Source organism: Coturnix japonica, chromosome 10 (genome assembly GCF_054131305.1).
Source record: "Coturnix japonica strain WE chromosome 10, WE-NBRP24, whole genome shotgun sequence".
NCBI classification, from domain to species: Eukaryota; Metazoa; Chordata; class Aves; order Galliformes; family Phasianidae; genus Coturnix; species Coturnix japonica.
Genome location: NC_140672.1, coordinates 3,349,468 through 3,376,225, shown reverse-complemented (window position 1 = coordinate 3,376,225; position 26,758 = coordinate 3,349,468). Strand labels below are relative to the sequence as shown.

Genomic DNA, 26,758 nt, shown 5'->3' with positions numbered 1-26,758 from the left:
TTGCTGGCTGATATGTGGCTGTGCCTGACCCTGTCTCTAAAGAGAAGGGATTCCAGAGTCTCCATTTTTTCTCACGCAACAGACTGAAGAATAATCAAATTAACACAGAGACAAGTATAGAAAATATTATTTTTTTAAATGCCAATTCAGAACACGTTGTAACAAAAACTCCAAAGCTAGAAGAGAGATTTGCTAAGAGCCAAAGGGTCTGTTGCTGTGATCCCAGGCAAACAAGGTCTTCAAAATTGAATGCATACAATCCTACTAAATAGCAATAATTGTGAAGCAGAGACTCCAGAATTAGGTAAAGGCAGCTCTGTTCACTTGCAACAGATTCAAGTGTCTCTTTTTGCTTTGTTTCTTTTAACCTCAGTAGGCTAGTAAAAGCACAACAGTCTACAAAACATTCCAGAAAGAAAAAGGTCTAGGTGAAGTGTGCCATTTAACGTGATTCCTTACAGGACTCTGCATGTCTCACCAGGGCAAAGAGAAGTGCAGGTGATCTTCTGTACGGACATTCCTTCGCAGAACGCCCCTCCGTTGAGCGGGGCAGGGTTGGTGCAGGTCCGCGATCGCTTCTGCCAGCCCCGACCACACCGCGCATTGCAGTTGGACCATTCAGTCCACGATGACCAGCCGCCGTTAACTGCAACATAGAACTGTGGTTGAGGTGTTGCAAAGTGCTCTAAGAGACACTAAACAACAAATCTGCTTAGATTGCTTCATTCATAAGCAGAATTAGCTTATTGGTATATGGAATGCAGACTCTTAGTACTGACAGAACTTCTGGGAACCGTCCATCACAAACAGGAAAGTCATCATTCCAACCACTGTAACAACAGGCGCGAATTCAGCCTCGAGCAGCAGAAATAAATATAACAGGAGTGTGATCAGCCATTTGATTTAGAACCAGTTGTGCGTTAAAAATACAACTGAAGGCTCTAAAAGTACAGACTTCAGGCTTTTCCATAATCAATATATAATTATCGCATTTCCACCAACCATAAACCACAACTGTAGCAGACATGCTCCTCCTCTTGGCAACAATGTTGGCAGCCATGCAGGTGTAGTTCCCAGAGTCAGACAGACGTGCCTGACGGATGATCAGGTTGTGGTCTGCTCTGGTGTCAATGTTCTCATCCAGGTTGGAATCTATGGGCTCCTCATTCTTCAGCCATTCCACCTGGAAAGGGAAGGAGAAAACATAATATGACACACGAAAGGCTGGAAGCAGGAAGTCCAAAGTTATCTTTCAGTGACTTCATTAATAAATGGTACTTCAATCTTATAAACAGTGGAATAGAAGTAAGGTAGGATGAGATTCTCAGCAAGGCAGGCATTCACAAGGTCAAGGAGAAAAAACAGTCCTTAACTGAAGAGCCTGGAGCTAATTAGCAAAGACGCAGCAATTGAAATACTGAATTAACAAATAAAGTAAGAGGAAAAAGAAAATGGCAGAGAGCTGGTTTAGACTCATAAGGATGTGGGTTATAAAGAAAAAGATATGTTTGTTCTACTTGGAAAAAAAGAAGATGAGAAAGAAGAGGATGGGGGAGAGAAGAGAACAGTTATTTACAATTACACTGCAGAACACAGCACTTTACATGTTCAAACCATTGAACAATGATCAGTTAAACTTAATACTACGTAAGCTTGATATCAATCCAAGCAATGACATTCGCCATTCAAATAATTCACAATTAAAGCTCACTAACTGCAAATACACTGACTCAATTTAAATAAACACTACAAAACTAAGAGAACATTAGCATTTGTTTTCAAGGCACATAAATACTGTGAAATACTGTGTACAATACACTTCAGCACATCTCTAGTTCACTAATCAGCACATTTCTGAGCAGACCCAGAACTGTCCACAAAGCATTGCTCTATTTGAAACATCTGAACCAAATATCGAAGGCAAGGTAAGCTGCTGTAACAGAACTGAAAAACTAAAATAGAAGCAGAATCTACTGGAAGACTGAACAAATGTGACTCACTTCAATAGTTATTCCAGACCTGAAGGAGGTATGGCCATAACCTGAAGTTGAACACCCTTCACATGAATAAATTCATTTGGGAACTTGCAGAAGGACCCGTAACTTCCTGGTAATGAGCTTATGGATTTGCTGGCTACAGACATTCATTAGCACACTGTTCTGTGCAGATGGCCTGCAATTTGTAGACTGCCCAATTTATAAACAAATCAGCAAAAGCTGACCATCAAAGCCAATTAGAATTCATGCCAGACAGCAGGTTTCCCTTCCAGTAGCATCAGCCATTTGGTAGCTGGGACCTGTCCACTGCCTCTCACATCTGGGGCAGCTCACAATGGGGGCTTCCCTTGACATGAGCTGGGCTTTGTGGTACCGTTGCTTTACACAGTGACACTGGGAGTAAATAAAGGGATTATTTTACTCACCTGTCAAAAGAAGCATGAGCTGAGTACGATGTGTATTATTTCAGGCAGAAAGCAGATTTTTGCTCCATATACTCTTTTCTCAACATGCAATTAGGCAAGAATATATAACAAAACCAGAAAACTATAATCAGAGCTTCCAGTAAGCATGTAAGATGTTTGTCTCTAGCTCTGTGTTCTTATAGAGCTTTTCCAGGAGAGAATGAATCCTGATCCATTCTTTATTGCATGCAGGACTGCAACATTTGGTGGATGAAAAATGTTTACGTTAATGTAAAGCATTTAAAAGAATGATGTTCACTGTGAAGGAAGAACATTAAACAGACAGAATGTAAACGTGGAGGCATTGAGAGATGCGCGATCAAAAGCGATCTGTAAACAGGGGCATGCGTTGCCTTTTGCTTCTTATCTGGAGGCCTGATGGCACTGCGAATACACATTGCTAACTCCAGCACTCAAAGAGAAAAAGAGTGCTTCAACCTCAGCAGATGAATGCCTTCAAAGATGGAAAGCCAAGAGATGAGGAAGATCTGATAACTGTAAAGGCCTCACAATGCCAGCAGGTTGCTGATACTTGCAGTGGTGCAGCCATTTCATCACACAAACACATGCAGAACCAACACACAAAATAATCAAGCAAAGAAAGGCAACAAAGGAAGTTACTGCATCTTCGTGTGGAAATGAGGTACGTGGGCTGAACTGCCAACCTGTCATCTCTGAACTGCAGACTTGGAACCTATTGGTATTTAACTTGCCTCAATTTTCCACCAGTGGAGGTCATACAGTTGCTCATAACATTTCAAAATACATTTCTTTGTAAGCATTAGCCTATCTTAAGTCCTTACGTGTTTATATCTTGAACTAGACTTCAGATGCCTGTCAATAACTGCTTATAAAAACATCTTTTTTTTTTTTTGCCTCCTGAAATAGATCTGCTCAGAACTCAAACACTGCCATCAATTAGTAACAAAGGCTAATCATGTAATGATCTCCTGAAGAAGTGCAGGGGCAGATATGGATTAATTCAGCTACCACGTATTGGGTGGCAGCAGATGAATTAGCATAATCATAAATTATTCTAATTACAGAAAGCAATTATCAAAGACCAGCTTACAGCCCTATAAAAATGAAATCAGTTGAGTACACCAAATCCCAGGTAGGTTACCATGGGAGTTAATGAAACCTTTCTTATTTCTGTATCTTTTCAGAAGTTAAGCCGATCACAACTCATCTGTATTTCTCTCTATTGCACAGAGTACATAAAAGCCTGATAGCTCCACATCACAGGAACATTTGGGTTGCTGCAGGTGATGGGAGTCCTACTGCACTATATGAAATATAAACACAGAATGTATATCATCCTCATTGACAGATATATCCATACAGCTTCTATGGGAACACCTCTTTCCAGCTGCCTTGGCTACAGCTGTGGATTCTATGGGAGCATAAATTTACACAGTTCTTATTTACATTAATAGAAACTACTCGCTTTTGTTGTTGTTTCTAATACCCAACTTAACAGTTAAACCTTGGAGAAAAGGCAGTAGATGAGAAGCATCTCATGTCATGATTTGGTGCCTTAAGGCTTCTTCATCATCTGCTACAATTGAAGCATCCCAAGAGCCAGCTGGCTGCCCATCACTGCATCTTCTATTCTTTTTAGGGTATTTTGCTTGGGAATACAAAGAGATTTAACACCCAGAAGAAGCAATACAACTCAAGAGATCTTTGGGCACACACGATAATTTTATAGGTCAGAAGATGAAAGACCTTAGTATTCCTGCCTGTAGATTATACTATCCTGCCCTTTAAACACAACATCTGACTTTCTCGTGTGGTCAATAACCTGAGTACACATATATCAGACATAATATAGTTAGAATGTCAGCTCCTCTTGAAGAGAGAATCAATTGCTTTCTGTATGCTAGATAAATGCTTCATGATTTTAAGATGGGAAAAGGTCAACACCTGACTAAAGGCAGCACAAACGTTTTTTAGAGTGTAGACAGTTTACAGCTTTTCTTCAACAGGAGAATATAATGCGTTAGAAGTAAAGATGAATTCTTCTCTCCAAAGAAGTTTCTTTTAATAAAAAAGGTTTGCAATAGGTTCTCCTGCACATCAAGATGAAGGGAAGGCCTGGAAGGCTTCCAACACTTTTCTCTGCTGACTCCAGAGCACACCTTGGGAGACTACAGCACTAGGCTAGCATTCTAACTTATCACTGATTTAGGTCTCATATTCCCAAATCTTTAAGAGCCTTACTAAAAATGGCTTTTACTGTGACCTACAGTGTTTTATGGAAGGCAGTGAAATCCATTCCCTTCAAGACTGAGCTTGATCTAGCATGAAATTTATACTCCTAAAAAATGCAAGTGTCTACCTTAGAAAACCTTCCTTAGCACTACAGTGAGAATGGATGAGGATAAACAGGGCAGTTTCTCTGCTGATAGTGATGCACTAAGATGGCAACAGATCTTTGATCTAGTTTGTTTTGCTTTCTACCCTAAAACTCACACAGATACAAAGGAGAAACCTCCCATCAGCATAAGCCATTGTGGGAGATTAATAACCACAAAAGCCCATTTGCAGGATCCAAGCAATTCACATCTACCTTCACGACCACATTCTATTTTATCAACACAATCAAAAAGCATTGATCTTCCTTGCAAGGAGCCTACCTGCAGAAACACACAGGCAGCAGCAGGTCAACTACCTGCTGAAGGTTTTTAAATTAATCCACCAAGAGAACACTGTTACCGAATCATTTAATCACAGTGCTGTCATGCTGTTCTGGTAAGCATATTTTTCCTTCATTAGGTTGAATATATAATCTCGTTACATGAATCTGACACACCGACCAACTCATAAATCAGCTTGCACTCTTGTTGGCAACGTGGCAACTGCACAGGAACCTTCTCTTTGAAGAGATGCTCTCAGTGGTTGCAAAAAACCTCAAGGGCAGCGTGCTGCTAATGCATTTCCTTTCAGCCTGTTTTGTTCCAGGTGCCTTGCAAGGAGGGTAAGACTCAAACAGCAAATGAAGTCCAGGGAGGCTGTCCTCCCATGCAGGCCAGACACCACTGCTGTCTTCTCTTGTGGAACCCACCCTCAGAGCCACATCTAATCTGCAATGAAGCAAGCATTTTTGTTTGTGTGATTACAACCTCAACCAAAAACTGATAATGGTGAATAATCCTGGAGGGGGAAAAGGGCTCATGTGTCAAGGAAAGTAAGAAAATAAACATGTATTTCATGTACACTCTTGCATAACTGTGATGCTAAAAATAACCAGCTTGTATGTGCTTCTCTACTTGTAATGCTAAAGACAAAGGTGAGCAATAGGTTGACTCAGACATGCTATTTTAAACCACTGTTAAGAACATACGTTGCTGAATGCACTACTGCTAATGGTATCTTGTTTGATGGTTCATAATAAAAGAATCAGAGCTAGTAAGGCCAGAGCTTTTCTTTTTTCTAGATAACACAAAATCTAAGGGAATATAACAATCCACAGATGTTGTTTTACAAGCGTGCTGCACAAAGTGTGCGTTCCTCAGTGCTGTGATGTGGGATGTTTAGAAGGAAACAAAGAGCCCACAGCACTGATGTTGTGTTCACAATCACACTAATACCAGTCATTTTTGTAAGAGGTGCCCTTCAGATACAACAACTTCCAGAATGTGATAACTGTGAGATATCTCTAAGAGAAACCCCTTTTTATCCACTACTGAACCCTCCTGTTCTACAAGCTAAAAATGTATTTAAACCCTAAAAATGTATTTAAAACCCAACTCTCTCTATATGAAGAAATACAATTGTTAACAAACAAGCTACTCATGCTGTGCCACTGAGCACAGCCAAGCAGACCTGCAACACAACTTACTACGTTAAATGTATACCTATATGTTTAGAGTGGTAAAACATTGCTGGGACCTGTGATGTTATACGGTACCAGTCTCACAGTACTTCAGTGATACTCATTTCAGATGATGAAGTGACTAGCATGAGTATATTGCACCAGCAGAACCTGAACAGAGAGAGCAATCGTTAGCTTAGACAAAGAGGTGTGTTGTGAGAAAGAAACACAACTAGAAAGCGCAATAACAAATGCAGCTGCTACTTTGAAGTTGTAAACCATTCAAGATACCTGCCAGGGGGAATTTTCTCATACTAGCTTAGCTGGATAGGTTGAATGTTTCAGCCTCCTAACAATCTTTTCACCTCTGAAACAGCACAACAGTGTTCCGAGTACAGCAGCACACAACATCTTATAGTCACTGTGCTGTTCTGCTTTCCTTTGATCTCACTGTGATACACATCAAGGTTCAACTGCACTGTAACTACACACATCTACACATAATGAAAGGAAAATATGTGTTTGCATTAGGACTGCATTAAGTGATGAGATTCAGGGAATAGAAATGCCTGGAAACACACAATTAGATGGAAGATTTAGACAGAAACAGGGGAATGAACTGCAAAAACTGATCATCGGGGCACATACACATCTCCTTTGCTTGTGGAAGATGGATCAAAATATATGGGGGTTCCTGACTGCAGAGGGGAGGAGCTTCCTTTGATGTAAAAGGAAAATTCAGTTGCAAAGAAGTCACAAAAAATAGGAAGGAAGAGCATCAGAGGCAGTGAAAAACCTCGTGCATATGGGTTACACTTCATCACAAGACACATTCTAGCAGATGATTTTTGAATCTGCACTGAAATGCAGTAGATGGGGAAATATACCACTCCAGAGGAATCTCACATTTTGCCTGCCCACCTCCCCCTTCCAATTACAGCACTAGTCACAACTGACAATAAACCAGCTGCTCTTGCTATGATTTTGAGAGTGCAATTTACCAAAATGGGCATTAATGTGAGTGGACGGAAAATTGCAAGTGCAGTCTGTTGTACTTCATGCAAGCTGTAACCACAACAAGCATTTTGTCCTAAATTCTAAGTTCTTGCAGCTATACCTCTCACTTGTTTCTGCGAGCACATGAAGGGGAGGTCTGGGAGACTCCCTCCTTCCAAGGGGCTCTTCCCTTCCCTGCTCTTCCATTCACAGCCCAGTAGCCCATTTGAGATAGTCTCATCTTTGTAGATGTAGGTAAATAAAACACCAGTCGGGGGCAATAAGCATATAAACAGGAGGGGGAATGGCTGCTTACAAGTATTAGGACAAGGGGAGATGGTTTTAAACTGAGACAGAAGAGGTTTAGGTTGGGTCTTAGGAGGAGGTTTTTCACCCAGAGGGTGGTGATGCACTGGAACAGGTTGCCCAAGGAGGCTGTGGATGCCCCATCCCTGCAGGCATTCAAGGCCAGGCTGGATGTGGCTCTGGGCAGCCTGGACTGCTGGTTGGTGATGCAGTACATAGCAGGGGTTGGAACAAGATGAGCATTAATGCTCCTTTTCAACCCAAGCCGTTCTATGACGATTCTAATAAGTCTTCTACCAAACAAGTCTGATCATTCTGCTCACAGAAACACACACTGCACTCAAGTTTCAAAATCCTTGTTAGGAATCTTGCACACAGTTTTATCATTTATGATTCTAAACATAATGATACAGCCTTATGTTCACGTCTAAACATTCAAATTGAACACATCTCTGAAAACAGAACGAGAAATACATTTACTGCTGCAAAACGTTACCTCAAAAAAGAAAAGCCCCAGAGCGGAGGTCTTTAGAAAAAGGAATTACCTATTCAGAGGAACTCAATTCTGTTCAGGTCCTCTCACATTTCCCCCCTCATTCTAACATCTGTTTGCTTCAGCATTTCTGTTTCATGACCTCTGCCTGTTGCTCCTGGGCACACTGACATACTTAGAACACAAGTCAGACCTCAGAAAGAAATAAAGCATGTTTTCTACAAGAGGAAAACAAACCAGCTCAGCTGCTTGCTTGAAATCCAACACAGATACTCATTTTGGACAGCTATGAGAGCCTATAGAGATAAGCAGATCTTTTATGACAAGTAGCAATGCTCAATACATGAAAAGCATTCAGAGTTTCCCTACAAGAAGCTCAATTTTCTCTTAAGAGTGGAGAGAAATGCTATTAACTCTGGTGCTTACAACAGAAGATGGTCAGAATCTCAAACCACACTGTGTATGCAGAGGCCCAGCAACCATCTCTGTGCAGCCCACACAGCACAGCCACTGCTCCATCCATTCCCTGTGCTACACCTTAACAGGGGATGCTGATTTGCAGGTCAGCTGTATGGAGCAGAAAAGTGGATAAGCATCAGAGGACAACAAGGCAAAACTATTGAGTTAACAGTGTGGGTTCTCCTTAACATTTCAGCTGCAAACCCCAAAGGCTGTGATGCACTGAAACATCCACAGCCAACAAACCCCTCTATAACGTTTGCAATGGATTGAAGGAAAACCACCAGTATGCAAAACCACGTCCTTTTTAATTCCCCACTTTTACAGAATAACAGTAAAATGTAAGGCTTTTCATTTTTACGTACTGAGCAATAGCATTAAAGTGGTTCTTACAAGTGCTGATAATCAGAAGCCTTTTTTGCTTTTGAAAACTATTCTTTGTTTGAACATGGAAAGAGTGTGACTCCAGGCTCTGTGCATTACAGCTGCTGTTGTAATACCTCATCCATGATCTAGGTTACAGAATAATAATAATAATAATACAAAAAAAAAAAATCAATGTTCAGGAGATTGAAGATGAAGAGCTTCAGGGAAGAAAAAAGAAAGACACCAAAAACTAGCAGAAAGATAACAAGGCAGCACTTGGCTCACAGAGGTTGGGTGCTGAAGGGAAGGAATGAATACAGGACTTGAGCAAAGATGAAACAGCATATTAAGCAGACAGACCCTTTATTCTGTTTTTGTGTTGTCCATGCTTCTGTGGAACACAAAGGCTTAGTTGAGCAAGTGTTGTATAGAATAAGGACCTGCAGTAGGAAGCCTACGCAAGACTACGTTCTGAACACAGATCAGGGTGCCGTGCATCACCCCCACTTACAGCACAGGTTTCCATCTCTGCCACAAGTAAAGTGCTGTCCTTAAAACGTTGTTTTCTAAAACTGCTCCCCCTCCCACCTCCTGAAATTTATCAGCATTTTATGGTATAATTCATAAGCAGAAATTCCAGAGGGTATCTGTACCAAAACAAATCCTCCATTCAGAATCTGAAGGTCTTGCATGGATCAGCTGGCTTTGCAAACAAATTAGCAGAAGGTTACATACACCTTATGGTATGTGTAGCACCTCGGAAGACCCTATTAGTGATTTTACTATCTTCCCTCTGCAGCAGTTTGGAGTTCTGCTTCAGCCTGAAGATTTAAAGCTGAGACATCCTTCCTGCAGAGCAACAGTACGTGGGATGCACCCACTGAACCCTGTATGTGTGTGTGTGTGTGTCACCAGCACATGCAGGAAACACTCAGGAGCTCCGAAGTGTTGAAATCTATTTGTCACTGTTCACATTAAGAATGAGGAATTTGCATAATTCCTTCATAAAGCAAAAAGAATTTGTTTCACCGTTCTGAATACAACCATGTGTAATTTTGTCATGCCTAAGTTAAGTACTGAATTTCTTACTGTTCCCCATCATTTTATGATTTTAAGGAAATGGATGTTGGCAGTAGTTGCTGAAGTGAAATCAGTCTTTAAGAAGAGATGAATAATCACTGAGATGCATCACACATGCCGTGCTCAGTCTTAAAAGTGAAACGTTTTCAGCATCAAATGAAATGCACGTGTTGTTCTTTGTAACCAACACGCCTTAAAAGCAAAGCAGAGATTGATCTCTCAGACACAGGGTCGAAGATCTATAACAAACTATACGACGCGTGCTGTTTGCATTTAGTAATCATACTCTGTTCTGTGTAACTAGAAACAAGATTCATTGAAGACAATAATTCAGCAGCCTTTTTTGCCATAGTGTTTTACTACAATCCCATTATCCTGCCATATTACGTTTTACAGTATGCGTGCAAGTCCCATAAATACACAAGCCTATGTAAAATAGGCAGCAATGACTCTCACTGCTTTCTGAACTCTGCAGCTTGTGAATTTGATGTGGGTTTTGCATTTAGTTGATGTGTTTGCAGCAGGATGGATGCTACCCAGAAGAGATATTATTTTATATTTCCATTAAAAGCTTTAGCAGTAAATAAGCCATCAGAACCTCATGCAGACATTCAGTGGAACTTCTACAGCAGTCCATTAAAGTGTCAAAATCTGCGTTAAAAATTTGAAGAACTATCTGGATACAGCCCCATTTAAACCTTAAATATACATTTGGATATAAATAGTAGAGATATTTTAGAGTATTCTGCAGACCTCTGCAGGGCTCTCAAGACGAGTTCACACTCATCACCAACAGTTCAGCACAACAACAGATGCAGAAGGATCTGCAAGTCGTTGATACCCAAATATGAACTATTCAGAGATTTAATCTCACTTATAATAAAACAGATTCAGAATAAATCTGAAAGCCAACTTCTGCTCCAATTGACTTTATCAGCACTCCCCATCCAGCACTTCCAGTTGGGACTTGGCTCCCCATTCTAACACCATATGCAACACAGAACCACAGCTCTGCCATTTAGCAGCATAAGCACTGCAGCACTGCTCTGGCAAAGGTGAGCAGAATCCAGAAAGCAAAAGGGTTTGTTTGGTTTTCTACTCATCTCTAGTATCATGTTCAAAGACTCATCACTAATGTGGCCACAACCCAACACAGCCCCCTGACCACAACAGCGAAGAGAATTTAGATGCCTGGAAAGAATACTAGCAAAAATCAGCTACAAAGCTATGTTTTAATGTGATCCCACACCCCAAATTCCACTCTCTGATGCACTGACAACATAAAACATACAGAACAGAGATTTATCCTAAACTTCACTACATGCATATTGACCAAGTCTTTTCCAGGCTCCAGTTCAATGACCATCACAGAGTGCAATGTCGCCACCATCAAGAAGCAGACAGGAAAGAAATGCCATCAATGAACCAGAGAGGAGGCTGTAATTTATTCTGTTTGCTGACTCCAGGATCCTGTGGAAAGCACCAGAATCTATTAGTAACATTGATTCCAGATGCAGCCCAACTGGTACAGTCTTGCACAGAACGACAGAATCAAGTTGTTCAATTCTTCATTATTTCACTTCTAAAGTAAATGAATGTGCTACTGAGATGCATTAAGTCCAATGCTCTGTATGTTCTTAAAATTAATAAAAGAATATGGCAAGAGAAGAGGAAAACATCCAGGCATGACAGTAATGGATACTGACCAGCCAACATTATGGATGTGAAACCTTACCCAAGTTGCTTTATATAGTCACAACAGTAGGTATGAACAGAAGTAGATCACGTTAATAGTGTGGCTGTAATACACAGAAAGGAGCAGTAAGCACATACTTCTTGACGATGAGGGCTTAGCATCCATTTCAGAAACTTCTCCCTCCTTTGCTTTGCACTGATCTAAAGCCAAGACTTGTAAAAAGAGAGCAATGAGGCTTAGGGACCTGGGTTTAACTCCTTTACATCTTCATAAACACACAAAGGGTTCTTTCTCACTAAATGTGGCAGCAGACCTGAGGCTGAGCACCCGCCTGGTAGCTCCCAGCAGATGTGGGTTTATCAGCCTATCCAACTCCTGTGCTGCACCACAACTGCAGCACTGCACACACCCTGAGCTAAATGGAGCCTCTGTTGCAGACAATTAATAAACACATCTATGGGGAGAATCTCTTACGGGGATTGTGAGCCAGAGCTGTCTCTTCTCTGGGCCAACACTGCATCAATTGTGAAAGAAATGGCTCTGGTCCCATCCAGTCTGTGCCAGAAGAGATTGTTACATTTAAACCAACATTTGCCACAGCAGGGGACTATCAGATGCTCTACTTGAAAGGCTGGATTTTCTTTTTATTGTTTTGTTATTTAACTTGTAAATAAATAAATAAATAAGGAATTTATTTGGGTTGGGTGCCGATGCCTGCAAGCACAGCTGCTCACCAGCTCTGTTTTGCTTGCTATGCAAATGCATGAGAAGATGATTTTAAACCTTTCTGCAATACTCCCAGTGTCAGGATTTGGGTTTTCTTACTCATACTGCTGTGGCAATGAACGCACTCAGCAACCTCCCAAAGCAGAACTTCCTTACATTCCTCTACTTACAGGAGCAAACTCTAGAGGTGGGCAACCTAGAAAAGGCAGCAGAGGCAGAAATACAGGCTGGTCTATGGGGCTGATAGCAGCTACTTCTTGGGCCTGCACACAAACTGAAAGGTTGAGCATCCTAGTAGCAAGGTGCACTGATTTGGGTGCTCTAAAGAGCATCAAATGTGATATTAACACATGAATGTTCATTAGCGGTAACAGTTGGACACTTTCAATAGCATTTCATGCACTAGAGATGAACTTTGGCTCCATGAAGACAGTAATCACATTCTTGGAAAGAGAAAGCAGATTTAGAGAGATCCTTTTCTATATGTCTTTTACTTCAGACCCAGCTGACACAAGCAACTGCAATTTGCTGCTAAATGAGTCAAGACAGCACAGAGCATTTCAAAGCAGCATTAAATCCGGAGCTTGCCTCAGCAGGATTTGGAGCTCTTGATTCGTGCCCGTGTGACATTAAAGCTGAATTAGAATACTGCAATTCCTTATTTGTAATCCTCCTTGCTTGTTTGTTTTCTCTAATGTGTTATCTGTCTTAAAGACTATTTACAAGTGAACCGTGTGAGCACACAGCATTGACGACGTTACGTTGGCTCCTGTTATTAGTAAATTAATTCATACAAGCCAGGTCTTATGTCATGTATAGTCTGGATACATTACAACTATAGAACCAAATCTTTAATCCATACTCTACTGCCTCCTTTTTCATACACTGAAAGTAACAGTAATAAGAAACCTTAATCCAGATACTTTCACTGCTACCAATGATGAGATATTGAAGCCATATTAATTTTGGAACAGTGTAAAAGTAGAAATTTCTCTTAATAAAGCCAAACTCGATCTAAATGAATTCTCTCTGGAGCGTATCTCTGTAAGGCTTGGTCTTCATCACTGTCATCTCACCCCCAAAATAAAGATGTAATACTGAGGAGCCATTGGCAGAGATGCTGACTGTGGGGACATCTCAGCAGTTCCCCAATGTGGACCCAAATGCTGCTGCTCAAACATCTTCTCTTGCACAAAAGCACAGTAAGGGGCCACTGATGGTGCAGAAATACACCTGGCGACACCAACATACCTCACAATGGTGCCACACTAAGAACTATCCTGAGAGTCACTACACTCGGCTTTAGGAAAGGAAATATCACTACTGGTTGAAAGTACTTGGGTGAAAATATTTGAGGAGTGCCTACATATGTGGATTAATTTGTTCCTATGGCAGGTAGAGAACTGTGTGTCCTTTGGGGAAGTAATAGCAATGCTGCGTTGGATGGATAGAATAATCAGAATCTTCTCCAAGGGGTTCAGACAGATATTGGCACAGTAACACAAATGGGGTGAGAGTCTCTTGTTCAATTTCCCCATACCACAGTTAGCATCTATTTTGCATCTACTGAAACCAACATCCACAGCCTCATCCACAGTTACTTCAAGGCTGACCACCTAGGACTTCAACCAAACTCTTCCACACCGTTCATTTGTTGCCAGCCTCAGGTTTTATAGCATTCTATGTTTCTTGGTACCACACACACCCAACAATTATTAAGCAAACCTTATGGGTTCTGTTACTTCTAATCTACATACTTAACAGGGTAGATTTCCCAATAACTTGAAAATACCAAATGAGTTTACAACATGAAGCTTACTGCCACAGACCAGAACCATTACTCATTTGAGCACTTAATTATTTTCAGAAGACAGTTTACCTTGATGAGCATAGAATTAGCCTTGAATCCTTTATGTGAAGCCTTTATATGAGATTTTATTGTCCAGAGCAAATATGACCTGTTACGATATACAGGCTTTATTAGCAGTAATAACAATCTTACCATCAGCATCAGTAAATCAGGGCTTTTTGAGAACTCTGCAATCTTCACCCATAGAAAACAACTGAAATGCCAGTTTTTCATTCAATATCATACCTAACTTTCCAGAAAGACAGATATTCTGCTTGATGGTTGACTGTAAAGCCAAAATATCTAAAATTCTCAGTAAAAATTAAACAGTGCTCATGATTTTTTTCCTTAAATTCCAGCAAGGTCAGCTTTCTATGGACTTTAAACCATGTATATGTTGAAAACCAGACAAACGCAGGTAATCAGCTCAGCAAACCATGCTTGAGTAGATATTCACCTATTTACTCAACAGGTAACAGGTTTACACACTGCTTGTTTCTTTGGATCTCAAAGAGCACGCAAAGCATCTGAAAACTCTCCGCTCACCTCTAAACATTTTATTTTTTAGAAGTAATAACGAAAGCAAAATAACTCAAATCCCCAAAATAGTTGATATGGAACAATACACATTGGTCCCCCATGTAGAGCCCGGCTCACACACAGCCCCAACCTCTTGCAGTTGGGAGCACTGCCATCAACATTGGGTCTAGTTGATGTCTCATGCAGGAAGCTCACCTCAGCAGCAGGGACACCCTCAGGGGGCCGGCAGTGCAGAACAATCATCCCTTCAATAGGAACCTCCTTCCCTTGGGGGTCTTGCTCAAAGTTTTTCCTTAAATCTGCAGAGTTGAATACAAGAATTCATTACAACTCCAACACATGCAAGAACAGCAGAAGGTTTATTCTACTCACAAGCGATGCGGACGGACGCCTTCCTACTCTTCGAGGTCCCCAGATGGCTCCATGCTACGCACTGACACCAATAATCTTCTGGCCCATGAAAGTCCTCCACCTGCTGCCTTGTCACATTGATGAACACCTCCCGAACCTTCAGGCCTGAAGGGGAAAGATACAGAAAATTAAGTGATACGAGCTGTCCTCCTTAGGCATAAAGCTGAGGTTAGACGTCGCTTTTCTTTTAATTAAACAATTCCATTTTTAATCAAGGCAAAGCTTTAATTACTTTGACAATAACATATTATCATTAATTAAATCCTAAAAGCTGAGTAGGTCATAATGCATCAAATGAAATGAATTACCCACCCACTGTGGCCTTTGCAAGAACATAACACTTCAGAAACCTTTTCTCTTGTGCCTTTTGTCACTCTGCATCCTATAACATACAGTGAAATTGTATTCCCATTTACCACACTCAGTGCACTTGAAACTCTTTCTGAAGGACCCTGGTGGGCCCATCCATTACCCCCAGTGAAGTCAAACAACCAGAACTATGCATAAGTGACAGGAATTAAACAGATTCACAGAATCACAGAATTACCCGGGTTGGAAGGGACCTCAAGGATCATGTAGTTCCAACCCCCCTGCCTGGCAGGGCCACCAAACATACACCTTTACTAGATCAGGTTGCCCAGGGCCCCGTCCAACCTGGCCTTGAACACCTCCAAGGACGGGGCATCCACAACCTCACTGGGCAGCCTGTTCCAGGACCTAACCACTCTTCTAGTAAAGAACTTTCCCCTAACATCCAACCTAAATCTTCCCTCCTTCAACTTAAAACCATTTCCCCGTGTCCTGCTATTATCAGCCCTTTCGAAGAGTTTACTCCCTTCCTGGGTTCATCTAAATAACTCAGAAAGGAATCTCATGGAATAATGAAGGCAAACCAGGAGTAACAGTGGGAAAAGTCTCCTGCTGCCATCTCCAGAACTCCCCATACACAGCCAACATTCAGCAGCATTGCCCTTCAGAGCAGAAGATAACAAGAATGGATGCTTTCCAACCTTGTTTTACACACTCGCAATGTTTGCTATATCTGTATGCTAAATCTGTAACTACCTTTGTATGACAACGCTGGGGAGAGGAAATATAATCCAAATCACTGTTAAAAGAGGCATTAAGAATCACTTAGGAGAGCTAGTCAGAAAAGCATTAATTTGAAAGAAATTCAAGAAAAATATATATGTATCATGCCTACTACTTTCTTCCTTCTCTCCTTTGGTGCAGTCCCAAGGCACTTATTTCCCCTTCACTGGAAACGAATGAAAACTCAATCTTAAAATATTTCATGCCTGTGAATTTATAAAGCACCAAGAAGTTCCTAAACCTGAACTCCATCAAAATTGGCTTACGCTTAATCTCAGGCATCATTAACAAATGGCTGGGTTATATGCTTTGGGAAGGCATCAGGAAGGAAGTCAGCCTGGTCCTCTGACAAGCAAGAGCTGAGGCCACTGGGGATGCTCACTGGAGAGCAGTGGGGAAGGGCAGAGAAGTTTTAAATGCTATAAAGTAGTACAACATTCTTGTTATGTTTCCAGCAATAGGCAAATTATTTCTTTTCATTTCTTGTCATATTTCCCAAGGACATCTTAAGATACGGCCAAACCTCCAAGAGCTTCCTCAGTCCTCTTGAAGATCATTTTAGTAGCTCAAATATTTATCCATGCTGTAATAAATAAACAGAGATTTCCTGGTTGTTTCTATTTGTGCTTTTGTTTTTACTGTGTTGATGCATTTTTCAACAAAATTGTTTACAAAAGTTTCCCTTTGTTTCCTGTAATGATGAACACATCACTTGCAGAACCCAGCAGTTCTGTTGGAATCCCCCTCTCCCTGCTGACATGGGCTATAAGACATACAATGAAACCACACCATCCCAAAGTAAACACGCAGGCTGCTCTGAGAGCAATGAATCCCCAAGTTTTCAGCCATACAACCTTCCTGTAGAGTGATGTTTATGGGCTGGTGACAAGAACAGCCACAGTACGTTCCATTAGAGACCCTTGGAGTCCTGGTGACCTGACACAGCAGGTCCCAGTGGCTGAACATCTCTCATTCTGTCATGCTGGATAACACTGACAGACATATTTTACTGATACTGTACCCATGACAAATCAAGCTGCACACAATCCCTGGATGCTTTCAAAGCTCCAGAGCCTCAAAAGCTCAAGCCTCCAAATCCAAGCTAATTTGCAGCCACATCCAACGAGGTTACAACCCATCTACTTAAAGACTTCTTTGACAAGGATGAAAAACAATCAGTCCCTGACAAACAAGTGACCTTTCTGAGATGGCTGTCTCCGGTCAGGGATCACTCACCCAGCGCTCAATTAGCTGATGCACACTGCTGTGCAACCACATACATCCTATCAGCCTGAGTCCGTGCTGCCTACAAACAATGCTGCTCTGTGTACTGCCATGAAGGTGCTGCGGCCTGAACGTACTTACAGAGGTAAGAAGTTTACATGGCATCCTGCTGTACCCAAGTACCTCCCACAATCAGCTTATTCCCACCACGACCTCAAATAGCATCTTCCTGCGGAAAACCCACTCATCCCCTCACCACCATTAGCTTCTACCTCACTGACCATTCCCCACCTGGTTATGATACACTCCATCTCTTCTCAACACTCCCAATTTCTAAGATATTCAAGGAACTTTTGGAAGCAGCGAACAAAAAGGAAGAGTTGTGAACTGCACATTATGCTGCTGGTGGTGCAAGCAACAGAGTCTTTATTGATATCAATCTGAAAAATCATCATGGTGTGGAAGAGCAGGAACCATTTCTAGGCTCACTGATGCTGTGCAACACTGGACAGTCATCACTGAATAAAGTCATCCACAGATTTGGGTTTGTTAATGTAGAATGCTCTCCAGCCCAGCTCTTCCTTTCACAGACACGTTAATTAATATCAATTGATATATGTCAGCCTGCAGCAACACTTAATGAGCTTTGAATCAGGCAGCCAAACAGCACAAGATTTTGAGAGGTGCCATGAGGAAGGGAGAAGCAGGACAGGAATTCAAGCCCCTGCTTTGTCAACTTATGAAATGGATGCATCCAACATAATAGAACTGAGGTTGGAGGGGACCTCCAGAGGACATCCACTCTTTGGGTAAAGTTGTTTGTGTGTTGTCTATGGAGAAAGTACACCTATTTTCACTTATTTTAGAAGCAACTGCAGAAAGCAAACCCACAGGGGAACAGAAGCATATATTCTTCATTTCTCATCGTTGCATTTCACCAGCAGATATATTCACTCACCATCTGTGTCTCAAAAATGCCAGAGAAAACATTCATAGGAAATGACACAGAGAAAAAAAATACCCAGGCAAATATAAACAGGCACATCATAAACAAGAACAACATTTTACCTGTAACTTGAATAACTCTAATAAGCGCTGCAAGTCAACCCTTTAAATTATTGTGCAAATTATAACCATCATCTTTTGTTACACAGCACAGCCTTACAGAATATAAAATTATGACTGTGGTACTGAGATGCTAATAAGCTTTCTGCACCATTGGGTGGTTTAGCTGCAGATAGACTAATGTTGGCAGCAGATGAATAATTGCTCTCCATGTACTAAACATAACAGAGCTGCACAGAACTTCAGCATTTGTCAGCTTTATTTGTTTAAATGAGAAAAACGCTGACAGCAGTTATTGCTGTAATCCTTTTATTTATCAGACAAGGAAACTCGAGTTACTTTTAATGGTCTGATCCTGCAGTAAGACCAAAGTTGAGATATTTGTAAACTAATTTGGAGGTGCAGTCCTCAACATTCAGGAAGAAAAAAAGACAGAGAAGAAAAGCAGAAGGAAATACATCAAACTATACCTATTATATTCTTATCACAGTAGGGTCTATTAGCCCAGGCTCTTATTTTCTAAGCACATAGAGTGAACAAAGTTCCCCCACTGCATTGCTTATGGAATGAACAAAAAAAGGCAGACCGTGCATCGCTATGCCCTTTTTGTAGCTCTAGTAAGGTAGAAGATGAAATAATTGAGTTTGTAACTGAGCAGTGGACCATGGCAGTGCATCCATCAGCCATGGCACACGCTGCCTTACCTGCCCTGACCTCCTGCATCAGCAAAGCCACCAAAGCACAGACTGAGATGCAAACCATCAGCCCCATAGAACCCTTTGTAGACCCTCAGGCAGCCAGCATGCGTCATCACAGTGTTTAAATACAAACCTTACTAGCTACAGAACTGATGCCCTTCCTCTCACGTTGCTCCTATTCCTCAGGTTCACATACTGGCTCTTGTCACACACACTCCATACACAGCCTGACTAAGAACACACTGACAGGAATTTGCAGAGATGTGTGTCTTCCTCACTTCTTCGTTTCTATTTTCTTCACTTCTATTCTACAATTCCTCTCTGGATTTCCATCACATACCAAAGAGTGGAAAAGGGCAGCCCCATTTTCATGCGGCGTGACTTCCTTTTGGTGAACACTCATTAACCAGAGGCACCACTTGTGCCATAAACTGAGTGCAGTTCCTCACAGATGGAGCCCACGCAGCGTACAGAACATGGAGTGTTTGGTAGCAGAAATGTTTATTCCCCAGATTTGGCTCCAGAGATGAGAGGACTGTCAGAGTACTCATTTATTCCCCTCAAAAAACCTCATATCTCATGTTTACTGAAGGCAGAGGAAAGGTTCTGAAGCAGTCTGGGGATATGGATACACCCTTGGAGAGAACAGCATCCAGGCCTGTCCTTCACAGCTCACCCAACGTAGCCATTCCTTGCGCCTTCCTGCATGCTGAGGATCATCACGGCTGCTTTTAGAACACATTAACTATTGGGATCACGCCCGTGTGCAGACAGCAAACAATACTTTTAGTGCTAGCTCTGCCCTTGGGCTAAATTCAAATCTGCATCATTTATATTCCAGATCCCATTTGCTAAGCCTGTGCCTCCATGTCTCAAAACTCAGTGTTACTGGGTGTTATTTAAAAGCAAAACAGAAAACCTACCACCTAATGTTGCTTCATCTTTTTTTATTCTATTATTAATCCAAGGCTTACAAAACATAATTGCAGTATTCACAAGACAGCTTTTCATTAACCATATGGAGGGAAAAACATTTAGGAACGACATTTCTTCTATATTGATTCAGCAGTGCCTTGAGAAGTAAAGGTTACGCCTATTAAATTCCTTTTGAAAAGGTAACTGTAGAAATTAGAACTCACCCAGATTAGCATTTACAAAAAGCTGTTAGGATGAAATTCCTTCAGAATGTGTCACTTAAAGTGAATGCCAAACACCACTGTCACTTTAGGAGATGGCTCTTTTTTTAAACGTGGAGGGGTTTTTTTCCCCTCTTAAAGAGGAATTTCTTGTATTGATGGAGAGGATGTTGTGCCTACGCTGCTATTTCCAACACATTGAGTTGCCTAGCAATGGTGGAATTTAAAAAGAGGAGGAAAGCAATAACAAAACTGAATTGTGAAATTACAAGACAGCACAGCATTAAATTGGTTTGCAATACTTATCAAGATGCTTCTAAATGAGAAAAGATAAAGGGTGTGCTGGAAGCATGATAAAATCTGTTGATCGCTTTCAACTTTCTCCCTTCTTATTTCCCTTCCTTTAGTGAGACACTTTCACACAATAGATTCCTCCTGCTGAACTTTGTTACTTAGCAAACAACTATGCCTTCAGCTCAGCGCACCCTACAGCTCTCTGCCATGGAGCTGTGTTACACCCCCAGTTCTTTTTGTACCCCTCACAATGTGCTCTGCTGTACACAGTGCTGACACCACATTATCACACCTCCCCAAGGACACAGCCTTTACCTGTTGTCTCATCCATGCTTTCCTCCGACACATGCTCATTTTGGTGGACCCATTCACCATTGCACTTGAAGAAAATCTGCATGGCCGGCATGGCTTTGCAGCGTAAGACGATGGGGTTGCTTTTGATAATGTAGGCATCATCTGGTTCCTCCATAAAGTGAGGCAGTGTTCCAGGAGCAGATGGGATGGACTCGGGAAGGGCTTCGCTGTTATCATTTCCTGAAAGGGACAGAAAGGAAAACACATTTTATGTGTTGCTTTGGCTGCAAACCAAGCAAAAACCACTTCTATATCTTATTAGAAATTAATTTTATTAAAGAAAAACTTGGAGAATGCAATAGTTGTCAGGACTGTGCTTTCCAAGGATCTTGGCACACACCAAGACAAAACAATAATGGAAGAACTTCCAGGACATGATCCGTACTGCCAGGTCTTATAGATGGGCTCATAAAGACTAAATGGGTCACCACAGATCACACAAGATGTCCATGGAAGAAGGTGAACTGAACTTGATTCCCTTGAGCAGCATTCAGAGCTGTAGCCACCAAAGCTCCCTTTCTTTTCAATGCTGACCTTCCTTCAAACAGTTGCTGCACATTTAAAAGGGCTCAGAGCGGAGAAACATACTGATGTGAGCAGTGTTACTGCAGCACTCCAACAGTGACATAAGCAAACTGTGTTTCCAAACCCACTCAGAGGAAATGCTCAGCAAGATCCTACACTGATCCCACCTTCCTGCAGCCCTTGAAGGTGCTGTAGTTGTAAAATGGCACCTGTAGGGCTACAGCCTGCAGGGGGTAAGGCTGCACCACGGGCAGGAGGATCCAAAGGCACTCAATCAGCACACCCTACTTTCTCAATTTCTTTGCTGATGCAAACACAGAAGCACTCAGGGACAATAATAAGCCCATGACATCAATTTGTAATAGGAATAACCCCGCTTAACACTCTGTATCTGTATTTGAAATTATATGCCATGTACATGGTGGGAGATGATTTTATTTCTGAGTAAAACCAAGAGACTTCCATTTTTCACAATGTTTTAAACTACATTTTTAGTGTACTTTATAAAATATTATCATAATTCTTAGCGTTTTACTACCGAACAGTTATGTCAATTTTCATCTTGTCAATCTTCAGTAATACGGCGTCCCTGCAGGCCTTATTAAATCCATGCTTTATAGAATGACACTTTTGCTATTTCCTAAGAATTTGGAGAGGCACAGGAATCCCACGCTGCCATCAATTCTTTGAGCACTTCACAAGGCAGCAATGACTTTGTGTGGGTTAGGGCTGGGACAGAAAGGACCTCCAAGCCCACCACTCTCATCCATCCTCCATTGGGCTGTATAGGGACCCATCTGTGGCTTTGGGCACTGCCAGAGATAGGAAGAATAGTGGAAGACTGGGAAGAATAGTGAACAACTTTACAGGGATCCCTTTGGTCAGAGAACTCTGAACAGCACAATGGGAGCCCCTAAATTTGCTGCTTGGAGAGAGATACAAAAGATGAAACCTTAACTGTGCTGAAATGAAGGGCATAATTCTGCTCACAGGTGTGATTGGGACTTAACAGTGACACACAGCCGTGGTATTATTGGGCTACTGATAAACACCTGCAAACAACAGACACCACTCATTTACTACTTGTGCTTTTTTATTTAACATCTTTCTTTCCTGTTTTTCTTTCAACAGAACCTTACTTGTTTTAACATTCATCTAAAGCCCATTGGAACTTTATAAGGGTTTTGATTTCAAGTTATTGCAGCTTTTAATTTATAACTGTCAGCCTTCAAGGTTCAGCCATACATACTCAAAGGAAGGCAGTTGTTCCACCACAACAGTGAATGACAGGACACAACTACCAAATGCAATCCCTGTGTGGCACTCATACTAATTAAGTAGTTCTGTATCATTTACCAGCGGTGCTGAATAAGTAATAATTGGATTCACTTTCAATGTATAGAGTTTGAAGAAGAATTATGCGGTGAGACTCATCAGCATGCATGTTTGACTACTGACCGCTCTCTCTGTTTCCTGCTCTGTCAGTCTTTGCTAAATACCGTGTCCCTATAGACTTCAGTAAATCCATGTGGCAGAGGAAATAACAAAGGCATTAAAGGATTTCACACAGGCAACAAAATCTCATATTTCCATCAATGTCTGCGTGGCTGCCAAAAACCCCACATCGCTGCATACATGGTGAGGTCAGATGGTTAAAAGAATGAAGACAAATCACATTGAAGTTGCTTTTCCAACTAATGGCTCCAGTTTAGTTACAAAAACTGCTTCCCACTGAAGGAATGTATCCAAAAGCGAGTCAGGCATTGCTTACAAACGTGCCATGCAGCCACTGTAGAGTTTCCATTCTTAACAGCACACATTGGAAGTCACAAGTGCAAGGCATGTCTCAGAGACCAACCTCAGGTGGCAGCATGTGAGACACTGAGCCTTCCTATGGATATAAAGTATAAACTTCCAGCAGCTGTACCATAATCCTCCCCCATCAAATATTTGGGCGACAGGTGGAAAATTGTTCTGCCAGCTGAAGGAAGACAAAATTCATCCCTCCTGGCAATTTTCTGCAATGAAAACTCCAAAAAAAAACGAATGTGCAATAAGTTGTGGAAATAAATCTAAAATATTATCACACAAAAGCAATGTGCTCAAAATCTTTAGCTGCAAACAAACCTCGCTTATCTGAATTGCAAAGAACTCTATTTCTTTAGCATAGGACCGGGTGCTAGGTTGAATGCTTCCACTTGGAGCTTCATTTTACACCTATTTCTGTGTTAGTTTTTCTCCATTTCACTCTGACAGCACTGTGGCTTCTTTGATCACCGCTTTTAAAGCATCACTAAATCTGAGAACAAATCTGGGCACAAAGCATTGGTAGTTTCAGTTTCCAGAAAGGTGAGCGTTCAGTCTACAAATGGATGTTGTGACTACAAGCCAGCAATACAGCCAACAGCCCATTGCCACTGACCCAAGTTCTCATTCTGTTAAAACCATGCTAAGCTACATATGATACTTCTTTGTAGTTCAGAAGGCTTTGGATGACATCATGGCCTCGTGAGCAGAAAAGGAGAATGAAAGTCAGGAAACGCTTTGTCTTCAACAAGATTCAAAATCAAGGCAAACATCTATTCATCTATTTGCTTTAACATTCCCTCCTTATGTAACCAACTCTACATCTAGAAAGCTGTTAAGGTTCAATGCTTTTTCCAGCAGTGATAAAACAGACACTAAGAGAAAGTCCTGTTGTACGCAGAAGGTTATCTATGGGCTCGGGAGTGAAGAGTGGAACTCTCAGGAGAATGACAGAACAACCTGCAGCACTTGGAAGCAACTGAGCCAACTTTAATAATTCACTGCTTCGTGGTGAGAAAACCCACAAGAACTGCCTGTGTCTGCTGGAGGACGAGCCAACACTTTGATCTGAACCAGCCAACAAGAAACACGCGGGAACCCTTCCTTACAAGATCCTATTTCTTACATTTCTCTGAACAATCCCCTCTTTCCCCCACTTCTCACCAAACAACAGTAACAACACTGTAATCCAAATGCCTTTCTCACAGAATCCATTTGAAAGAAACCCTACCATGTCAACAGCATTTTGCTGCAACAATAAAAGCCTCTGAAGTAGCGCTCTGTAAGTGAGCACAATGGCTTTCACTGAGAAGACTTTGTGTGCCAATGTGACCCAGGCCATCTCCTCAATCCTCCTTTATTCCATTTCTCTTTCCCTCGATCAGTCTATTTCAGTAACACCTCTTTTCCCCATGAATTTCATGTTCAGCTGACATTGTGCTGCCCCTCCATCCCTACTGTTGCACACAACTCATAGCAGTAAGTTCCTAGAAACATTTTTAATGGGTGACGGGAGGGCACTGCATATGTTTCCATCAATAACAATTAATACGTTGATGAAACATTAGTGGTCTTTCAGGTGCCAACAGAGATTAATGTCACTATCACAACCTTTATGTATTCTAAACCTATACATATATATATATATTTAAATGATATATTCCATTTATTAGAAATTGAGTGGATTACAACTTGAGGAATCTTTCATACATTTAACATGCACATTCTTTTCTTTATGTGTTAGCAAGGAATGCCAATCTTTAAAGGAAGAAAGACTCCTAGCATTCTAAAGAGACAAATCAGTGACACAAATGCAATGTGTGAAGAACAGCAAACAAAAAGAAATGGGGAAAAAAAACAACTTTGAAAGGAATATGGGAATACACATGGTAATACCTGACTGTATTCATACAGAGAATCAAATAGATGAGGACAACTGCTGTGTATTTAGTTAACAGTCAGCCTGAAAACACCACGGCCTCACCAGGGTGCTGAATGACCAAAACACACCTAAAACCTTCCTAGGTACAACACAGCTACCGTAACACGCTGATCAGACAGATGCCAGCTTCAGTGGCAATAGCATCAGTTACATAAACATTAAGAACTCCCTGGAAACACATTATACTTGTCAGTGGGTTGTAGGAGGTGGAGGATACTTCATCTCACATCTCCAGATGGTGCCATAGGACCACCAGATGTGCTACACCTCTGGGCTCAGCAGATTGCACTGAAGGTTCAGGCTCTGCTGTTGCCTGGGATATTTGGCCTGTTTTAAGATAACAAATACACTGTAAATAAATTAACCCGCATCATTTGACTAGCTGATGTTACACGTGCCTCATATCACTGCCAAGTGCGATGGTTGCCATCACAATGTCAGTATTTATTTACAGCTCCTACACTATGGAACAGGTCTTTAAGGCAGCTGGAAAACTTCAGCACAGAAGCACATGACAAAGCATGAGAGGAGGAAGTGAAGGCAGACTTCTCTGAAGAGCCTCACTTGGATTCTGACGTGTGTAGATACCTCACATTTACCTTGAAAGCTACGCATATTTCTTAGTAGTCTGGTCTTCCGCTCTAGGAATAGACTTCTCTCAAGTACAATTATTGACTTAACACAGCTGCTTATCAAGCCCTGGGTCAAAACGCAGCACCTGCTGATGCAGGCACTTGCAGCTCAGCGGCAGAGCAATAATAAATATAATAAACTTGTACCCAGTTCATAATCACACCTGTGGTACAACGCTCACTCTGAGCTGCAGCAGCATTTACTGAATGAGCCACCAGAGCTCCTTCCATAAACTCAGCTCACACATCCATTGTCATTATTAAGGTTCAAGGTTTTGATGGGCCCAGCAGCCAATGCAGCTGCAGGAGGAGATGCTCACTGCAGAGCCATTGGCATTCTGCTTCAAGAAGAACTTTGTTTTGTTTGCAAGCAAGTAATAAGCCTGTTGTACATTTGCTGATAATATATTAAGAAGGGAGCAAAGAAAACCCAAATGCACACCAAGGCAACATATATTGCCTTTGAGACAGAAACAGAAGTATCAGAGAATCCTTATTTACTCAAGAGATTGAGATCTGAAGTAGAACTCAGAGCAAAAATCAACCTGTAGGTTGTAAACATTCACCATCAAGTCAAAGAGCTTTGAAATTCAGGGAAAAATGTGCTTTGGCCTTCGACCCTCACAAGGTCATGGTCTGATCCCAAGCACCAAAACATCCAGTGCCCCAGGGATTCCAGTCTGTATGGGAGCTGTGATAACCAGAGATGACAAGGATCCTGAGGGGTGTGCAGAGAGCAATGTAAGCATGCTGACTTGTATTCTGGTCAAAAATAGCTGTTATGCTCATA

General features: G+C 41.5%; 1 protein-coding gene across 7 annotated transcripts in view; it reads right to left on the bottom strand.

Moving 5' to 3' along the window:
* The window catches only part of UNC5D (unc-5 netrin receptor D), a 114,079-nt gene that overhangs the window by 26,002 nt on the left and 61,319 nt on the right, over nt 1-26,758 (bottom strand). For all 7 annotated transcript variants that reach the window (XR_014932363.1, XM_085510505.1, XM_085510506.1 and 4 more), the window contains 5 exons: nt 21,025-21,243; nt 15,162-15,305; nt 14,985-15,088; nt 1,003-1,183; nt 479-646 (listed from right to left, as the gene is read on the bottom strand). Coding sequence is in view for 6 of the 7 variants with exons in the window: in XM_015883167.3 (XP_015738653.2) it covers nt 479-646; nt 1,003-1,183; nt 14,985-15,088; nt 15,162-15,305; nt 21,025-21,243 (816 nt within the window). In the remaining variant the exon portion in view is untranslated. The remainder of the gene's footprint in view (nt 1-478; nt 647-1,002; nt 1,184-14,984; nt 15,089-15,161; nt 15,306-21,024; nt 21,244-26,758) is intronic.